Source organism: Vigna unguiculata, chromosome 5, assembly GCF_004118075.2.
Source record: "Vigna unguiculata cultivar IT97K-499-35 chromosome 5, ASM411807v1, whole genome shotgun sequence".
NCBI classification, from domain to species: Eukaryota; Viridiplantae; Streptophyta; class Magnoliopsida; order Fabales; family Fabaceae; genus Vigna; species Vigna unguiculata.
Window position 1 is genome coordinate 44,246,458 of NC_040283.1, and position 17,203 is coordinate 44,263,660.

Genomic DNA, 17,203 nt, shown 5'->3' on the forward strand with positions numbered 1-17,203 from the left:
AAAAGTAAATTTAATATTTATATAACGGAAAAACAAAGAACGAGGAAGTGAGTTTAGTTTTGGGAAACAGAAGACTCTTTTTATTGAATTATTTGATAAGGAAATTTATGGTATAACTTCCATCTTTTGATTCACATATTTTATTTTTTTTATGTGGTTTAGTATGAGTTATTAATTCTTTCAAAGAAAAATAGTGACATATTAATCGATAATCTATAGTAAACCACATCAAGAAATAAAAGATGAGAGGAGAAAAAAATGAAACTCATATCATTTAATAAAACATTGAGGTCTTGCATGCGCTTTTGAGTTGTGCCTTCGCAATAATGTGCCAAAGGGCCTTTGCTGCACCTCTAAGCTAAGCCAACCCCATGCTTCAATTACTACTCCCCTTTCCACGTAGCATAAATCTTAAACCCTTCATCCCTTAATATACTACTCTTACCATTTTGAAGAATTAAGTTACAACATTGGTGTTGGAGATCCAAAATCACAACTAAATTTCAATACATTGCATGTATTATATCTGCACATAAAACCATGTTCCATACATTATATGTGCAGCAAATGATTACTGTTTTAACTACAAAAGGATGGTTAATTAATTGTTGTATCATTTGTTCTCTGGTAACTAATTACTCACACTGTAATGCACTTGATCAAGGTACTCAAGTTGTACATGTATAACCATCTTTCTTGGAGCCACGTCAATACACTCCAAATGGCACAATAATCAAATGCAGGGTCATCAGAAGAAGCCATATTTATGCACAAGCTGTTTCAGTTAATACATTTACAACCACTATGCCATTAAGACATGTATAAAGAATTATCAACTCAATGAATTAAAGAAATGCTATTGTGTTGAGTGGCAGCAGAAATAACAGAGATGTGAAGACTAGTTGTTAATTGGAATCTAAGAGTAGTTAGAGTTGTTGCATCTGTAACACTGTTTTGAACCGGAATGTACCCTTTAAAAACCAGTTACTATATAGCACCAAAGAATCAAACACTTCACAATCTTTCAAGTGTCAAAACTGATCAATACTTGGGAGGGTTTATGCATGAAATTAGAATAATTAAATCATAATGGGGGCAGTTTGGGAATTGAAGAGAGTCGAAGGTCATAATTATGTTTCCCATTCATTAGCCTCCTTTTCCCAACACAAAAATTCAGGTCCAAGGAACAACCTTTTGGTGTCAGAACCATAGCATTATAAAACCCACCCAGAAATTTTCATTCTTTCCAAGTGTTTTGCAGAAAGTGAAGGAGACAGAACAAAAACATGAGTCCCATTGGTTTGTGTCTCCTCTCCCTCGTTTCTCTAACCCTTGTCTCCATTGTCATAGCCCAAGAAAGAGCCCCTCATGGGCTTGTCTACGAGAATCCCGAAGCCTTTTCACCATCTGCATATAACTTCTTTCATCCCAATGAAAAGAAGCCCGAGACCAAAAACCCTTGTGCAGCATCAAAATGTTCACCAATGCCTTTAGCGGCACAGGTGGAAGCCACTGAAATTCATGAAAGCAGAGCGAAAACACTAGAAAGAGGTAGCAGAAAATTAGGAGCTGGTGGCCTAGCTGGCATTGTCTTCGGTGTTGCTTTTGTCGTGGTTTTGGCTATGGGGGTCTACCATGTCAGGGTTACTCGCCGAACCAACATGAGTAGAGCCAACCACAATGGTGCTGTTCAAACACATGTTTGATATGCTTTGTCTCTGTCATAATCACTTCCAAATCTCACCCTAGATGTAGAGCAGGGCATGTAATGTAATGTAATGCCCTTAATATCTTACTTCTACACCATTACTTATTTGCTTTTATCTTCTTCCATTTGTTTTTGGTTAACCAGTGTATCTACTGTTGTGGATTGTGATATAGTGATCTGTTTCTAATTTGGATCTTGTCGAACAATCAAGGTCGAATGTTTCAGTGTTTTTACAAACAAGCTCCTTAGGTTATGAACTCAAAATGTTTTTTCTTAGACCTTCAATGTCTGTCAGAACATCTTAATAGCAATGAAGGTGGTGCAAATAGTAGACTACAAGTTAATAGATCTACTATCCGGGGTTAAGCCCAATAACATGTTATACAAAATTTCACACCATTTTTTTTTTTAAATAGTACCACCTTGTCAATACGATCTTTTTCAAGTATAATTTAAACAAGTAAATTAATTTCATGTGGAGATTTCATATTGTTTTGAGTGTACTTGAGATTGGGTTAAAAGAAAAATCTATATAATGGTATTTTAGTGCATTTCTTTTATCACTCCCTTCTATGTATCTTTAAACTTCATTTAGGTGGAAGAGTCTCTCACAGAGTAATAAAATACTAATTATACTCTAATAAATCACCTTGACATGATAAATTAAGATGATTAATCGTTAGAAAAAGAATCAGGCGATTATTTCATCAAAAACATATAATTGAATTTTAGTAATGTGTTTCTTAATCTTGTGTATTGCACTTCAATAACACTTAAAATGGACCACAGGAAGCTTTTATAATTAAAGTAATAAATATAATTTTCTAAAGGTACATTACATTCAATATCTTTATGTTTCACAAAATAAGAATGATCCGAAAATTTTGACTGGTACCAATGTTTCACATGTAAAAGATTTAGTTGGGAGATATTGTATTTATATTTAATTAATGAGTTAAGAAAAAAAATAAAAAATTAAGATGTATCATTTTTTAAGAAAAAAATAATTTATTCTCCTTAAGTTCTCTAACAAATTCTCACTTAATTTCTGAACAATTAAAATATATTATTAAACATTTCAATGACGATCTAGGTTGTTTCGGTCGTGGGCCTGACCTCACTCGACCATCATCTAGGGTCGGGTCGTCTTGACTACGGATCTGGAATTAGGTCTTCGAACCAATCTGCTTAGATAGTCGGAGTGGGACAAGCTAATGATTGAGATGGGCCCGACTGGTGCGATGATCCAGACGGGCCAACCCGGGCAGACGACCCAAACGGACTCCACAAGCCTGACAACCCTAACGGGTTGGGCTAGCCAAACGATATAGACGAATCAAGCCGACCCGATGGCACAAAAGGTTCGGACGGGCCCGACGACCCATATGGATCAGGTAGGTTCAACGACCCAGACATGCTGGATTGACCCAACGACCAAGACTAGTCGGGCGAGCGGGGCTCGAAAGCCCAAATGTGCTGAGCGGACCTGACGTCCTAAACAGGCCTGCGTCCTAAATGGGTCTAACGACCCAAACAGGTCGAACATGCTCGAAGGCTAAGACAGGTCAGACAGGCCCGACAACTAAGACGAGCTAGGCGGGCCTGATGACCCAAACAAGTCGGGTGGGCCCGACAAACCACATGAACAGAGCATGTCCAACTACATGTACGGATCCGACCGGCCTGACAACCTAGACATGCCCAACCGGCCTGACGAGCTAGTTGGGTTGGACTGACCTGACGTGATAGATTGGTCGGGCAGGCTCGATGACAGAAATAGGTCCAACGACCTAGTGGGTCGTCAAACCTTTCTAGTTTTAAGGACTTAATAGAACACAAAAATTTATTAGATACTTAATCGAAAGTTTTCAAATTTATCATAAACTCAAAACATAATTAAGCCTATAATAAATCTTGTTAAAATGAAATTTTACCTCACAAGAAATTCAATTGTTTCCTCCAAACAAAAAATTGAAATGTAAGATATTTTAATTTCTTTACCTAAACAGATTATTTAAAAATGAAAGAAATTTAATTACAAACAATCCAAATACATATTTTAATTTCTCATCATCATTTTTAAATGTTTCGTCCAATCACAATATAAATGTTTTTAATTAAATGGATTATCTGATTTACCATTTTTTTAGTATTTTAACGAATTCTTCTTCGTGCGGATTTTATGATTTCTTTAAATCGGTTATTTAACCGATTTATTCATCAGACTAAAAATATAGTACAATTCTGTCATTCAATGACAGGTGCATATCAGTTTTAGTTCCTTGTGATTTGCGTAAAACAGTAATTAAATTAAATTATTTTGGTGTATAAAATACCAGTGAAATAAATTTATTGTAAGATGAAGGGATATTGGATGTAAGTTGGTAAAAGTCATAAATTTAGAAAAGAGAATAAAATAATGTTTTTGACCATTAAAGGCAAAAGCATTTTCGAGCATGTGACTTCCCTGCTAATGGCCAATCTACCATTAAAGACCCTTCTTCTCATGTGATCTTTCTATTCTGCATCTCAACATTTTCACTCACGGTCCCCACAAACAACACCTTCCGTCACCATCATGCAACAGACCACTCCCTTCAATTCAAAAGTCCCATGGTCCTTTCGTTTTAGGATCAAGGATGTTCCTTTCCCTCTTCTGTCCCCATCATTTTAATACAACACCACCATGCACACCTATTCCCATCTTATTGGACACACCACACCACACCTTCATTCTCACCTTCATAAACAACACTCACACCAAAACAAGATTAATCAAAATGTATTAAGAAATAAAATTTAAGTTCAACTCAATCTTAAAAAAAAAACTTTACCTTGAACTTCTTATACAGTGAAATTTTGTATTTTTTTTTTCTTAACTGGTTAAGCTACAACCTAAGGTTTAGTAGCTTGAGGGCACTTCCCAAGGGCACGTGAAACAAGGTAGAAATTCAAAGTTCTTATTCTGAACTGGTCATGATTCAGGATGGATATAATGAGTTGTGAGAAAGAACCAAATATGAATAAGATTGTCTGCACCATTTGTAGTGGCTGCTATCTGGGAAGTGGGAATTCTTTTCCTAATTTTCTTCAATGATGATGCCTAAGCAAAGCATTCAATGTGATATTTTGTGGGATCTATAGATATTAGGAATATTAGGAATAAGCATTTTTGCTTTGTGACAAAAAATAAAGAAAAGGGTATGGACAAAATTAAAAGAAAAACAGAAAAAAGCTATCAGGATTAGGCCTTCTGCAACACTAGAAGAGCCTGTACTGCATTGATGAACAGATTCTCTCCCTGTTTGTTTGTCTCCTCTTACTGTTTCTGTTATGCAATGAGTCCTGTAAATGGTGACCCTTTCTTTGTCTTGGGATTATATCTCTCAAATCAGTTCTAGACCCAACCTGAATTGTCATCACAATTTGACACTTTCTAGTTGTACTGTACTTGCTTTAGCCTCAACTCTTTCAAGAGATCTAAAATTCCACGAGCTTTTCCTGACAAAGATCATGTTTTTGGCTTTTGGAGTTTACCTTCCTCAGAATCACCACTTTATACTTTTTACCACGGTCCACACTCACCGCATTGTTCTCCTCTCATTGCACTTTGCAGTATGAACAATGTCCTTCTGCTGTTAAAAAACAAAGTAAGACCCTGATTTTGCTTTTGTAAAACTGTTTACAATTTGCTGAATCAGTGCATATAATTTCAATTCCGTGCAGGTAATTGAGGATGGCCTGGAAAATAATTCTGGAAACCAGTTTGGTATAGAGATAGCTGATACTTTCTTGTTTCACCAGCTCTTGAAAAGCTCTTGGCTCTTAGTCCAGGTTTTGAGATTCCTTGGGAATATTTTGGGATTTGAAACTCCATTTCCCTGCTTTGGAAATTTATGGTCGTAACAATGTTCAATAGAAAGCAGCAATTCCACCTGTCCATTTGAATGAAGACAACCTGTTTAAGGAGTTTTCCAGCTTTTCTTAGCTGTATAGTTATAGTCAACCAAGACCACTGCTTGGATTTTTGGGAAGCTAATGTTATAGACTAGAGTCTTACACTCACCTTCCCTTTTCTATCTCTTTTACAATTATTTCTACTACTTCCAAATCTCCTTGGTAAATATGTAACTTTCTCTAGAAGCATTGTGAATTCATTTTTCTTCCCTCAATTTTGACAGCTATATAAATCAGTTTGCTGTATCTATAATCCATTCCCATTATGACAGTTCATTACACTCCTTGGTATGTTCCCTTTTCACTCGTGAACTTTGTCCCTCGTGTGCTATTTCTGGTTAACAAATCCACTTCCTTTGTCACTTTGGATCTTTGTTTACATTGTGGTAGATCCATTATGGGGTGAGGTTTTCTTCTTAATATTTAATGACCATATTTTGAAACTGTATAGGGGTGATGCACAAACTGAGAATTCATAAGGAGTTCCTTGGGTGATGCATGTTTACAATGCGATTGTTATGGGGGCTAAGGCTGCCTCTGCTAATGATACTGATTCATCTTTTATTTCCCAACAGAGCAACCTACAAATTCTACGGTATGGTTTTCTTGTTTCTTGTTTTTATATAACATTCTTGAAAAAGTTTTCTGTATCAAAAAGTTTCAGGGGACTTCAGAATGAAAAAAGAGTAAATTTTCCATGAATGTTGAATTCCTAGTGTTGCTGGCTTGGTATTTCTATTTGCACGTTATGAATGTACCTGCTTTTTTACATGGAAGTACACATTGGCCATCATGACCATATATAGAATGTGGGGGAAGCAATGATTTAACTTGATGCAGTTACTGAATTATATACTTGATGATTGCAGCTGAGGCTTTGATCACTTTCAAGGAGGGTTTGGTTGGAGGTCCACCACAATTAAGATGCAGCATTGTGAAATATGCATGTCAAAAGCAATGGCCTTGTCTTCACTGCTATAAACTAAAAGATTCAGGTGCTTTTTTTCTCAAATTCTCTGTAAGCTCCTCCTCTTTGTCTATCTGAATTTTGTTTAGTAAGGATTGATTGGTAAAACTGAGTCAAATAGATTCACACCAAAAAATTTAATTGATAAGTCAGCATACTTTTTTTCAATTTTGGTAACATAAGGTTTTGGGATCGATATTAAACCTCTACATGTAAAAAATTTCACTTTTCACTTCAAATGTTTTCCTTGAAAAATTCAGTTCAATCAATCATAAGAGTTGTAAGAAAAACTCTCCACTTGAGAAACAGGTGGAGTAACAACAAAGATAGATGGGAATAATGACATTCCAACACTTACACCTCTTCCAGAAACTCAAGATAGAAAACCAGGTGGAAGAAGGAGTTCTGTCATAATTGGTGGCGTTATTGCTGCCATTGTTGTCGTTGTAGTTCTGGTGACTGTCTATATCTGCTTGATGCGTGTTAAAAAATCTCTGAGGCAAACATCTGAGGCTGCTTCTTCTATGCCATCTCCCACTGGTTAGTTCATTTCATCTCTTCAACGAATTGATACGATTAACTAATCAATGTTCTGTTTCATTCTGTTAAAATTATATGACATTATTTTCAACAGTTGAGATGGGAAGAGTCAACACACAGCATGTCATTGCTTTCTCTCCACAAAACACAAGGGAGTTAACACTTTTGGAACTGGAACAAGCTACACAAAATTTCAGTCATAATAATATCATTGGTGAAGGTGGATTTGGTGTTGTATACAAGGGCTTGCTTCAAGATGGTTCTATTGTGGCTATAAAAAGGTGTCTATTTGCTCTGACAAAAGATTTCGTCCTAAATGTAATTAGATGTCTCCTTTTTTGTTCTGATATATGTATGAAATTAGCACTCTTGGCTCCAATACTGCCACATATGAAGTTTTAGAAGGCCTTTATCAAGTATTTGATTTCTTTCAATGGATAGCAGGTGAAACAGATTGCTCATGTTCACCACATTCATCTTGTGAAACTCATAGGCTATTATGAAGATAGCCATCAACAATTACTTGTATATGAATATCTCCCTAACGGCAATGTAGGGAGTCACCTATATGGTAATAATCTTCCCCTCCTCCATGTTTACATGAGATTTGTTGCACCTTGAATTGTGTATTTTATGCTTCATGCATGTGTTTATGCAATATGCAGATAGTGAAGGTTTACCTGTTGGAAGGTTAAACTTGTGGCGAAGGTTATCTATTGCTTTAGGCGCATCCAAAGGTAAACCAATTTCGGCTATAGTTTTTATTATCCTTTTTTCTTTTGGAATTCACAACACACACAGTTCAATCTTAATTTTTATCAGGAATGGAACATCTTCATAGTTTGGTTCCTCCTTTGGTTCACACAAACTTTAGAACTAGCAATGTTCTGTTAGATGAAACTTACACTGCCAAGGTTTCTGATTATGGATTCTGCAAACTGCAAACACAAGTTGATCATGCAGGCTCGTCTTCAAATGTAGATTGTTTTCTTGACCCAGAGTACGCTACAACTTCAAATGTAGAATCTAAACAATTTTAACTTTCCCTGTTGATTAAAACTAAATGAGATTTTAATTTCCCATGAACAAAGGTTGAGCTTTCCACAAAACTACTCAGAGAAGAGTGATGTATACAGTTTCGGGGTGTTCTTACTAGAGTTGATTTGTGGCTGTGAAGCACGTAACAAAAACATGTTACACCCAGATGAAAATATAGCATTTCAGGTATATCTATACATTCTTAATGCTTCCAAACTTGGTGGATTTTCCAACTTAAGCTTGCTAATCCCAACTTTAACTAATTTGAAGGCAAAAAATCGTGTTGACTTGGACAAATTTGTTGACATGACCTTGGGATACAGAGAAAAGCATGGTGCCAGACGAATTTTGATGTTGGCATTGCAGTGTGTGGATGCTACTTCTAGAAGACCATCAATGGCGCAAATTGTGCTACAGTTGGAGCAAATTCAAAGAGAAATTGCTCCCATGTATTCTCAATTCAACGATGAGATTGGTGCCGTGACTCTTGGGAGTGAGCTTTTTCAATAATAAGCCTTGCCATGTACGCAATGCTACTTTAGAAACCATTTTTGTTGTTGTTGCAGAACTCTTATTTTTATGCTTATTGACTTATTGTTGGTCCTGGAACGATATTATTAATTTGTAATTATTACAAAGTAAATAAAATGTTGAAAACAAGTAGGAACTACATTGGATATTATAAATTTGCGCAAAATATGTTGGTTTTCAAATTTATGACACCATCGTTGCTGCATGATATATTTGATCACAATATTTATCATTGATATTAATAGTTTGTCGCATGTACGATTATCATCTTCTACTTTGTTGTCACTCTCAAAACATAATTTATTCTCTTACATTAGCTGTGTATATAACATTTGAAGTTGACATCTCAACTTCTAGATCTTTTAAAATCAACAACCCATTTTAGAAGATATAAAATAAATAATTTTAGTCATGGATAAAATTAATAAGTTATCCATGTTATCTTTACAAGCATTACAAATTATGGATGCATTGGACTATTGATGATTAATTAGCTTGTGAAATAGATAAATTATTTTCTGTACTTTCATCTCACTTTCTTCATAAACAAACAACTGTATATTTCTTTTCTTTTTCTTTTATTTTTCCTTTGTTACACAGGCACGAGAAATAAAAAACTACAACAATAAATTATACTAGTTTCGAATCCAGTGCAATAATGGTATCAATAAATTATCAATTACTACTAATAAATGTAGTAATTAAAAATTCGATATCTAATATACTCGTTTCAACAATTTGCAGCAAAAATTGAGTGAGCGTTTATTTTTGGGTAGAAAGAGAATTGGTTTGATTTCGGTTTCATTAGGGTCGGAGTTGAGTTGAAAGTCAACGAAGTCACACACACAGCACATAGTCATAGAGTTCCCACTGTTGTTAACACCCAGATCTCTCTTTCTTTTTCTGCAATCCCAATCTCAGTTTCTTCAATTCTCTCCTTCACTCTCACAATGCGAATCCTTCTCCTTCTCTCCCTCGCTACGCTCCTCCTCTTCTCCTCCTTCTCCTCCACTCTCTGCGCCGCCCCGCCCGCGGCCGACGACGACAATGAAGACCTCAGCTTCCTCGAAGAGGAGACCTCCGCACCGGACCACCACGACCACCACTTCGATGACGCCAATTACGGCGACTTCGACGACTTCGAGGACGACTCCGAGGCCTACAAGCAGCCTCAGGTTGACGAGAAAGATGTCGTCGTTTTGAAGGACAAGAATTTCAGCGACGTCATAAAAAACAACCGCTTCGTCTTGGTCGAATTCTACGCGCCGTGGTGTGGCCACTGTCAGGCACTCGCGCCGGAGTACGCCGCCGCCGCCTCCGAGCTCAAGGGCGACGATGTCATTTTGGCGAAGGTCGATGCCACGGAGGAGAATGAATTGGGGCAGCAATACGATGTGCAGGGTTTCCCCACTATCTACTTCTTCGCTGATGGCATTCACAAGCCTTATAATGGCCAAAGGACCAAGTAAGACTCCTTCCCTCTCTCTCTCTCTCTCTCTCTCTCATTACAACTCTTGATTTGATTGGATCTGACTCATTTTTTGGTTTCTGTTTGAACTTGATTGGAATGCAGGGATGCTATAGTGACGTGGATTAAGAAGAAGATTGGACCTGGTATATACAACTTGACTACATTGGAGGATGCTCAACGTGTTTTGACCAACGAAACTAAAGTTGTTTTGGGCTTCCTCAACTCTTTAGTTGTAAGTATTCAGATTTCTTCGAGCATTGTTTGAAATTGGTTGATAAATATACAATCACGTTGACTTACTAAATGTTCAATTTTGGTTCTGCTTTATGAGTTAGTTCGGGACCAGAATTGATTTTGACTTAAAGTAACGTTACATTTACATGCATCTCATTGGATCCAAAAAATCATACTTGCAATTAACCTGTTTTTAGAATAAAACATCCAAATATAAATGACATCTTCAGAATCGATTTGATCTAGAATTAATTTTGTAAACACTCACCGAACACACATGCAGCTGACGCTTTTGGAATATTGATGTCTTCTGCAATTGTTCATTTGATTCTCTGGATTAAATCAGATCCTAGAGCTGTATAGTTGGAATGTATGAAATGGTTGATTGTTTTTTATTTGACAAATGACATTGTTGGTTGTTATGTTTCATTATCCTGTGATGCATAATGTGCAGGGTCCTGAGAGTGAGGAGCTTGCCGCCGCTTCAAGACTTGAGGATGATGTCAATTTTTACCAGACTGTGAATTCTGACGTGGCAAAGCTTTTCCATATTGATCCCGATGTGAAGCGCCCAGCTTTGATCCTCGTCAAGAAGGAGGAAGAAAAACTTAGCCACTTTGGTTTGTTTAATTTCTCATCCTTAGTCTTTGTTTCCCCGTTGACATGTTTTATCTTTCCTTGTTAACAAGGATGTATTTTCACTATGTCTAAGCAGATGGCAAATTTGAGAAGTCTGCAATAGCGGACTTTGTCTTTTCCAACAAGCTTCCTTTGGTAACACTTTTTACAAGAGAAAGTGCCCCAGCAGTTTTCGAAAATTCAATCAAGAAACAGGTAGGTATTTGAATACATGTATGTTATAATATTGTAATCTCTTAAGAAAAATATTCTTGATAACGTTGCTTTGTGTTCGAAACCACAATTTTAGGTGTTGCTGTTTGCGACTTCAAATGATTCAGAGAAGTTCGTCCCAATATTTCAAGAGGCAGCAAAATATTTCAAGGGAAAGGTATATTTCTTACAGGCTACTAATTATTACTGTTATGTCATTCTTTCTCTGGACAAATTTGCATGTCTTTTATTTCAGAATCAGAACAGTGCAAATTGAAATAGAATTCATTGTTTTCCATGCGAATTCTGGGGCAGGGCACTCCTTAGTTGGTCATGAAAGTAGATTGAGAGGAAGGATTTCTCAGCTATAGTTATGATGGCATGGGATTTAGTTTCTTGGTGGGCGTAGTTTTCTTTTGCTAAACTTAAAAAGTAGATAACTAGGTACGAAGTAGGTTTAAAATCTTACAGGCATGGTAGTTGCTCGAATTCTGAAAGTTAGTTCTGACTTGATTAGCTTTAGATAAAGATGTGTACAAAAGGAAGTGCTGTGCAGAATTGTTTCTAAGCTAAACACCTTTTAACCTTCACATCCTTGTTTTTGCAAATATCCATCTCGTTTTAAAATCATCAGAGTATTGGTCTTGCCCCTAATGATATAGGAAATTTGTTTTTTCATTCTGGTCTTGCTACATTTCGCTGATAGCCCCTCTCCATCATTTTATATGTAGGAAAGAATAAAATTTACTTTCTACATTTTACTGATAAAAGTTTTACATATTGTTCTTTTAGCTCTTGCCCCTAAAGCGTACTTAGATATTTTTAGAAATGATTTAACTTTATTGCTATTATCTATTGCAGTTGATCTTTGTATTTGTGGAACTGGATAATGAAGATGTTGGAAAGCCTGTTTCAGAATACTTTGGCATCAGTGGAGATGGTCCAAAAGTAATCATTTCTTCTTCCCTGTCTTAATTTTATTTAAATGACAAGCTATGAAAATCATGACATTAACATATTACATCCTTTAAATCATTCGGAAGTATATTTAATGCTCCAAAATTAATTATTTCTTCTTCACTTTTAATTTTAGTTAAATGATGTGCCATGGAAATCATGACATCAACAATTACATCCTTTAAATATTTTGGAAGTGTATTTAATGAACCAGTGGAATTTTCAATACAGGTACTTGCATACACTGGTAATGATGATGGAAGAAAATTTGTACTTGACGGAGAGGTGACTGCTGACAGAATTAAGGTACTTTTTTGCGAGTTTTCTGTTCATTTGCTTACATGCCAGGAAGTGTGCATGGATGCTTTTATCAATACTTCATTAGGTTTGATAGCTATAATTTTGACTAAATTTCTAATCTCCATTTTTCACAGGCATTTGGGGAAGATTTTCTCGATGACAAACTAAAACCATTTTACAAGTCAGATCCGATCCCTGAAAGTGTATGTTATTTTATTTTCCAACCATCAATTCTGTCCTATTAATTTAGCTTTTCATTTCTGATGTGCTTCCTAACTTTGTAACAGAATGATGGTGATGTGAAAATAGTAGTTGGGAATAATTTTGATGAAATTGTCTTGGATGAGTCAAAGGACGTTCTCCTTGAGGTGAAATTTTAACCCTAAACTGTGAGTTTTATTTGCATCTGCACCTTTATCATGTTAATTTAATGCTTGTTGGACTCAGATTTATGCTCCCTGGTGTGGCCATTGCCAAGCACTGGAGCCAATATATGACAAGCTTGCGAAACATCTTCGTAGTATCGATTCTCTTGTAATAGCCAAGATGGATGGAACAACAAATGAGCACCCCAGGGCTAAGGTTAGCCCAGATTTATTTGCAAGTATTTGTTACATGCTATTGTTCATTATCAATATAAACGTTGTTAAGTGCTAACTCATGCTAGGTTTTAGGTTTACTATCCGAATCTACTATTCCGTTAATGAATCCATCTCTACTGAGTAATGAAAAATATGAGAATTTAATTGTGACTGTTAATCTGTTTTCACTTGGCAGCCCGACGGATTCCCCACCCTTCTTTTCTTCCCAGCAGGAAACAAGAGTTTTGAACCTGTAAGTGAATATTAAGCAAGAGCACATATTTTATCAATTTACCTATTCTAAATATGCTTATACATATGCTTTTATCATTGGGTGATTAAAAAATATGTAATTGGTTCATTGCGTGTGCAGATTACTGTTGATACAGATCGTACTGTGGTAGCCTTCTACAAGTTCCTCAAAAAACATGCATCAATCCCATTCAAGCTCCAGAAACCAACCTCTACTACTCAATCCGAGAGCTCTGGCGCCAAGGAAAGCTCTGATGCCAAGGAGAGCCAGAGTAGCAATAGTGATGTGAAGGATGAATTATGAAGAGTTAAGTAACACTTTTTTCTTTATAAAACTATAATTGAGATTAATGATAGCATGTGACTGAGGGTGAAATATCAGCTACTTCTTCTCACCCCGGCCAATAAAAAATGTGGGGAAGGAGGGGGCTAGATTCAGAAAGGGCACAATTGCAAGGCAACATATGATTACTATTAACTTCAAATTTGACAACTGTCGGCACTTTAGAATTTTTGGGTTGAGACTTCAATAAATTCCCTGCTAAATTTTACTTTTTTTTTTCTCCGTACGCATAATAATGAAAAAGTTGCATGTATCTACTTGATTGGCTCTGGTTTTCTTCTCTGTATCATCAATATAATGTTGTTGTTGACGGAGAAATGACACATACACGCAAGGAACCTCACAACTGACACTAACCTCGCACAAGGCTATGTAGTGCCAGAAGTAAGGAGTATGTAAACTCATGGGTGTAGTGCAGAGGCTGTAAATAAGGCTAATCAACAGTATCGATGACTGATAATTGAAAATTAAGTAGTTGGTGGGCCTCGGATTTTTTTCTTAAATATTTCTATATACATTACTTTTATGTACAAGATAGGATAGGTTCATTTGTCAAGTGTCAAATGGCTAACAACGCACCTAAGTACTTTACAAAAAGTAATTTTTTGTGACTAATTTCTTTTTCCATTCGAGTACTTTTGGCTGAAAGATCTTTCAGTTTTTTTAGTGGACTTCATAACAAAATTCTAAATCATGAGTTAAATATCATGGCGGATATCAGCTCTGGGTGATTCGCGACTGATTTAGGAGAGCAAAGTGAAGGACAAGGTAAATAAATGGTGTCATGCCAAAGGCATTCAGAAGGGTAATTTAAATTCAAAAGTTTTCATAAACCTTCACTAATTTAAAATTATGTTACATTTTATTAGTGTTCATCAAAGCTATTATTACAATTAGTTTTAATATACATAAAAATAAATTTATTTAATCATATTATTATTATCATTTATTTATTTAGAAAGAATTTATATGAATAGTTTAGATAACAAACAATTAAATTAGTAAAAAAACATTAAATTTTTATTTACAATTATTAAATAATGTGCAAAACCGAGTCTAGATCAATCCCTTCTTTTAATTTTGCCACTCAATGATTTAACCAACTCAAACAAGTTTATTTTTATGAAAAACACAAACGGTTAAGGATCTTTAAATTCTTGAAATAGAAAACTATAAATCGAATTGACGTGTTTCGAATCAACAGCTTTCTATTATCTAAATCAACTTGGCGTTTGGGAGATCCATGAGACGAAGTTTCGCTTTCTTTTGTTTCTTATATTTAGACACCAAATATTAATAAATATTGTGCGGTACGCCCTCGTTAGCAAAAAATAAAATGAAAATAACAAGCAAGAAATTGTGAATATACTACAAAGTATAATTTTCTTTAAATATTTTCATTGATTAATTCTTTAACAATTATTTTCACATATTCTCATCAGTATTAATTACTATATATTTCAGGTCATCCTAGATGTTCTATAATACTAGATCATATATAAAACTGTGAATCAAATGCGTCACCGTAAAATAGACATCATTGTTATTTAAATTTAAACCTATAGAAGATGCAAAAAATAAAATAAAATAAAACATTGAAAAGCGCTCCTGCGTGCGTCGAAATGCATAGAATCCAGTTTTCCTTTGGCTTTGCATGGAAGCCACACCATTTGGTGATAGATCAGTCATAAGTTCATAACTCATAAGCAAGCATCAAATTGATTTTGCATTACCTAAACTTTCTTCAAAACACTCCAACTCTTCTTCTTCTTCTTTTTCGCAAACAGCCACGTGTCCAAATCAGTGCTACTCAGATTTTTTTCTCGTGCTTCGAGGTCTTCCCTCGCTTTATGCATGCTGTGACTTGCTGCAGACTCAGATCTACCGGTTTTTCATATCTTCAACTTTCCAACTCTCGATTCAGATCAACACTATTTCTCTTCTTTTTATTCCTTTTTTTCTTAGAAATAATTAATCAATGCCAAATGTCACGGTATTTCCAGTTTTTCTCCTCTTCCTCTTTCTTTCACTGCACCTTGTTCTCTCCGAACAACCGTCTCCCTCTCCATCTCCGTCACCGTCACCGTCACCGTCCTTCCACGCTCCGAAACCTTCCCCGGCCAGCTCACCTATAGGTTCACCGTTGCCTTCGCGGAGTCCCGGCTTCTCTCCGGCGCCTTCGCCGAGTCCCGGCTCCTCTCCGGCGCCTTCGCCGGGAAGTTCTCAGGGAGACAATATCCACGACGACGAGGATGAAAGAGCAGAAAATTTGTCAAGAGGAGGATTGAGTTGGAGCAAGAAGGCAGGACTAGGGATCGGAGTAATTGTAGCGGCGAGCGTGGTAATATTGGCGGGAATGGTGTACAAGAAGCGGAAGCAGAATATACGGCGCTCTCGGTATGCATACGCTGTAAGGAGAGAATTTCTCTGAACGCATTCTTCCTCTATATGTTTGTTTTCTTCATATGTTAAACATAATTTCTAGATTCTTTTAATTTGTTTTCATCTATCACCATTATTATTGCCAAGCATTTCTATCTTCCTAAATCATGTTCGTCATCATTTTCATTTTGCACATTTAATTTCCTCTTGCTGCTACTTGTAATAAAGATTTGTAATAAAGATTCTCATGTATATTCTTTTTTATATTTTTCAACACTAATTATGTTTCATATTTTCCTTTCTTACAATATTTAATCATAATAAATGTGTGTATGTGTATAGAAATTATAAGGTCAAGTTTAAAAATATAGATTTTGTCTTATAATTTTTTATTAATACATGTATTTAATTTTATCTTTTTTATATGATAGTATAGTATTATATCATAATAAATAAATTTACTCACTTTAATGTTTGATTTCTTTTCTGTGATGTAAGGTAAAAAATAATCTATTTACATAAGTTAAACAGTTGTTTTTGCCAACAAAATATCTAGAATAAGAGGTAAAGGTATCCTTTTATAATAAAGGAAAAATAAAAATAATATAGTTATTTTGTACATAAATATATCTACAGTATTAATTTAATTATTATATTATTATATTTAATATAATTATGCATATATGAATTGAAAAATAAAAGAATCGGAAAACTTTAAAAGGAACGAATTTAATATGACACTGGCATGTGATATTTTTTAGTTAATCAAATTTGATATAATATGACGATAAATGATACACTAATTAATAGCACGAAGGAAATTGAAATAAGGTTTTGCGTATTAATTTTTCGTATTTTCATCACAAATATAAAAAACAATATTTTTAATGCATTAATATTAATTTTCGCTGAATATCATTTAAAGTTCTACACAAGAAAAAAAAAAGTTTTTGTGTTTTAAATTTTCAATTCTTTTATCAATTTATAAAATCATTTTCTCCAATAATATTTTGACAAAAAAAAAATGTTGGAGAGGGAAAAGATAAATTGAGAGGGACAAATATCAATTTCTGAAGAGGCTGGTTGTCAGGTATGGGCTTATGCATAATTT

The 17,203-nt window shown here is 35.3% G+C and overlaps 4 protein-coding genes across 6 annotated transcripts; all 4 read left to right on the plus strand.

Annotated features, from left to right (window-relative positions):
* The first annotated feature begins 1,023 nt into the window (after positions 1–1,023).
* On the plus strand, positions 1,024–1,984 carry LOC114185834. The gene has a single exon (XM_028073767.1). The coding sequence runs from the start codon at positions 1,287–1,289 to the stop codon at positions 1,704–1,706; it is 420 nt and encodes a 139-aa protein (XP_027929568.1). The 5' UTR covers positions 1,024–1,286; the 3' UTR covers positions 1,707–1,984.
* Positions 1,985–4,758: 2,774 nt separating this feature from the next.
* On the plus strand, positions 4,759–8,892 carry LOC114184287 (probable serine/threonine-protein kinase PBL28). Of its 3 annotated transcripts, none has more exons than XM_028071576.1 (11): positions 4,759–5,358; positions 5,435–5,953; positions 6,117–6,260; positions 6,535–6,660; positions 6,942–7,172; positions 7,267–7,490; positions 7,617–7,743; positions 7,838–7,909; positions 7,995–8,172; positions 8,264–8,396; positions 8,481–8,892. In XM_028071576.1, exons 3-11 carry the CDS (start codon positions 6,164–6,166, stop codon positions 8,718–8,720), a joined length of 1,428 nt encoding a protein of 475 aa, XP_027927377.1. In that variant the 5' UTR covers positions 4,759–5,358; positions 5,435–5,953; positions 6,117–6,163; the 3' UTR covers positions 8,721–8,892. The 3 variants fall into 3 exon arrangements, with proteins under 3 accessions (XP_027927377.1, XP_027927379.1, XP_027927378.1); XM_028071578.1 differs by having other exon boundaries at positions 7,002–7,172; XM_028071577.1 differs by having other exon boundaries at positions 5,435–6,260.
* A 622-nt stretch (positions 8,893–9,514) lies between these two features.
* Positions 9,515–13,967, plus strand: LOC114185612 (protein disulfide isomerase-like 1-4). The gene is made up of 12 exons (XM_028073450.1): positions 9,515–10,206; positions 10,315–10,444; positions 10,901–11,066; positions 11,162–11,280; positions 11,375–11,455; positions 12,139–12,225; positions 12,466–12,540; positions 12,669–12,737; positions 12,822–12,902; positions 12,982–13,116; positions 13,312–13,368; positions 13,489–13,967. The coding sequence occupies exons 1-12, from the start codon at positions 9,692–9,694 to the stop codon at positions 13,669–13,671; spliced, it is 1,698 nt and encodes a 565-aa protein (XP_027929251.1). The 5' UTR covers positions 9,515–9,691; the 3' UTR covers positions 13,672–13,967.
* A 1,385-nt stretch (positions 13,968–15,352) lies between these two features.
* Positions 15,353–16,289, plus strand: LOC114185613 (classical arabinogalactan protein 5-like). Its single transcript, XM_028073451.1, has one exon. It carries the CDS (start codon positions 15,689–15,691, stop codon positions 16,139–16,141), a length of 453 nt encoding a protein of 150 aa, XP_027929252.1. The 5' UTR covers positions 15,353–15,688; the 3' UTR covers positions 16,142–16,289.
* The last annotated feature ends 914 nt before the right edge of the window (positions 16,290–17,203 follow it).

Excerpts from the sequence above, each read along its gene's own strand:
- LOC114185613 (XM_028073451.1), top strand. The coding sequence starts at position 15,689 with ATGCCAAATGTCACGGTATTTCCAGTTTTTCTCCTCTTCCTCTTTCTT.
- LOC114185612 (XM_028073450.1), top strand. The coding sequence starts at position 9,692 with ATGCGAATCCTTCTCCTTCTCTCCCTCGCTACGCTCCTCCTCTTCTCC. Across the intron at positions 11,281-11,374 it reads AAAATTCAATCAAGAAACAG|GTGTTGCTGTTTGCGACTTC; the intron begins GTAGGTATTTGA and ends CCACAATTTTAG. Across the intron at positions 12,226-12,465 it reads TCAGTGGAGATGGTCCAAAA|GTACTTGCATACACTGGTAA; the intron begins GTAATCATTTCT and ends TTTTCAATACAG.
- LOC114184287 (XM_028071577.1), top strand. The coding sequence starts at position 6,164 with ATGTTTACAATGCGATTGTTATGGGGGCTAAGGCTGCCTCTGCTAATG. Across the intron at positions 7,173-7,266 it reads TTCTATGCCATCTCCCACTG|TTGAGATGGGAAGAGTCAAC; the intron begins GTTAGTTCATTT and ends TATTTTCAACAG. Across the intron at positions 8,397-8,480 it reads ATGAAAATATAGCATTTCAG|GCAAAAAATCGTGTTGACTT; the intron begins GTATATCTATAC and ends ACTAATTTGAAG.
- LOC114185834 (XM_028073767.1), top strand. The coding sequence starts at position 1,287 with ATGAGTCCCATTGGTTTGTGTCTCCTCTCCCTCGTTTCTCTAACCCTT.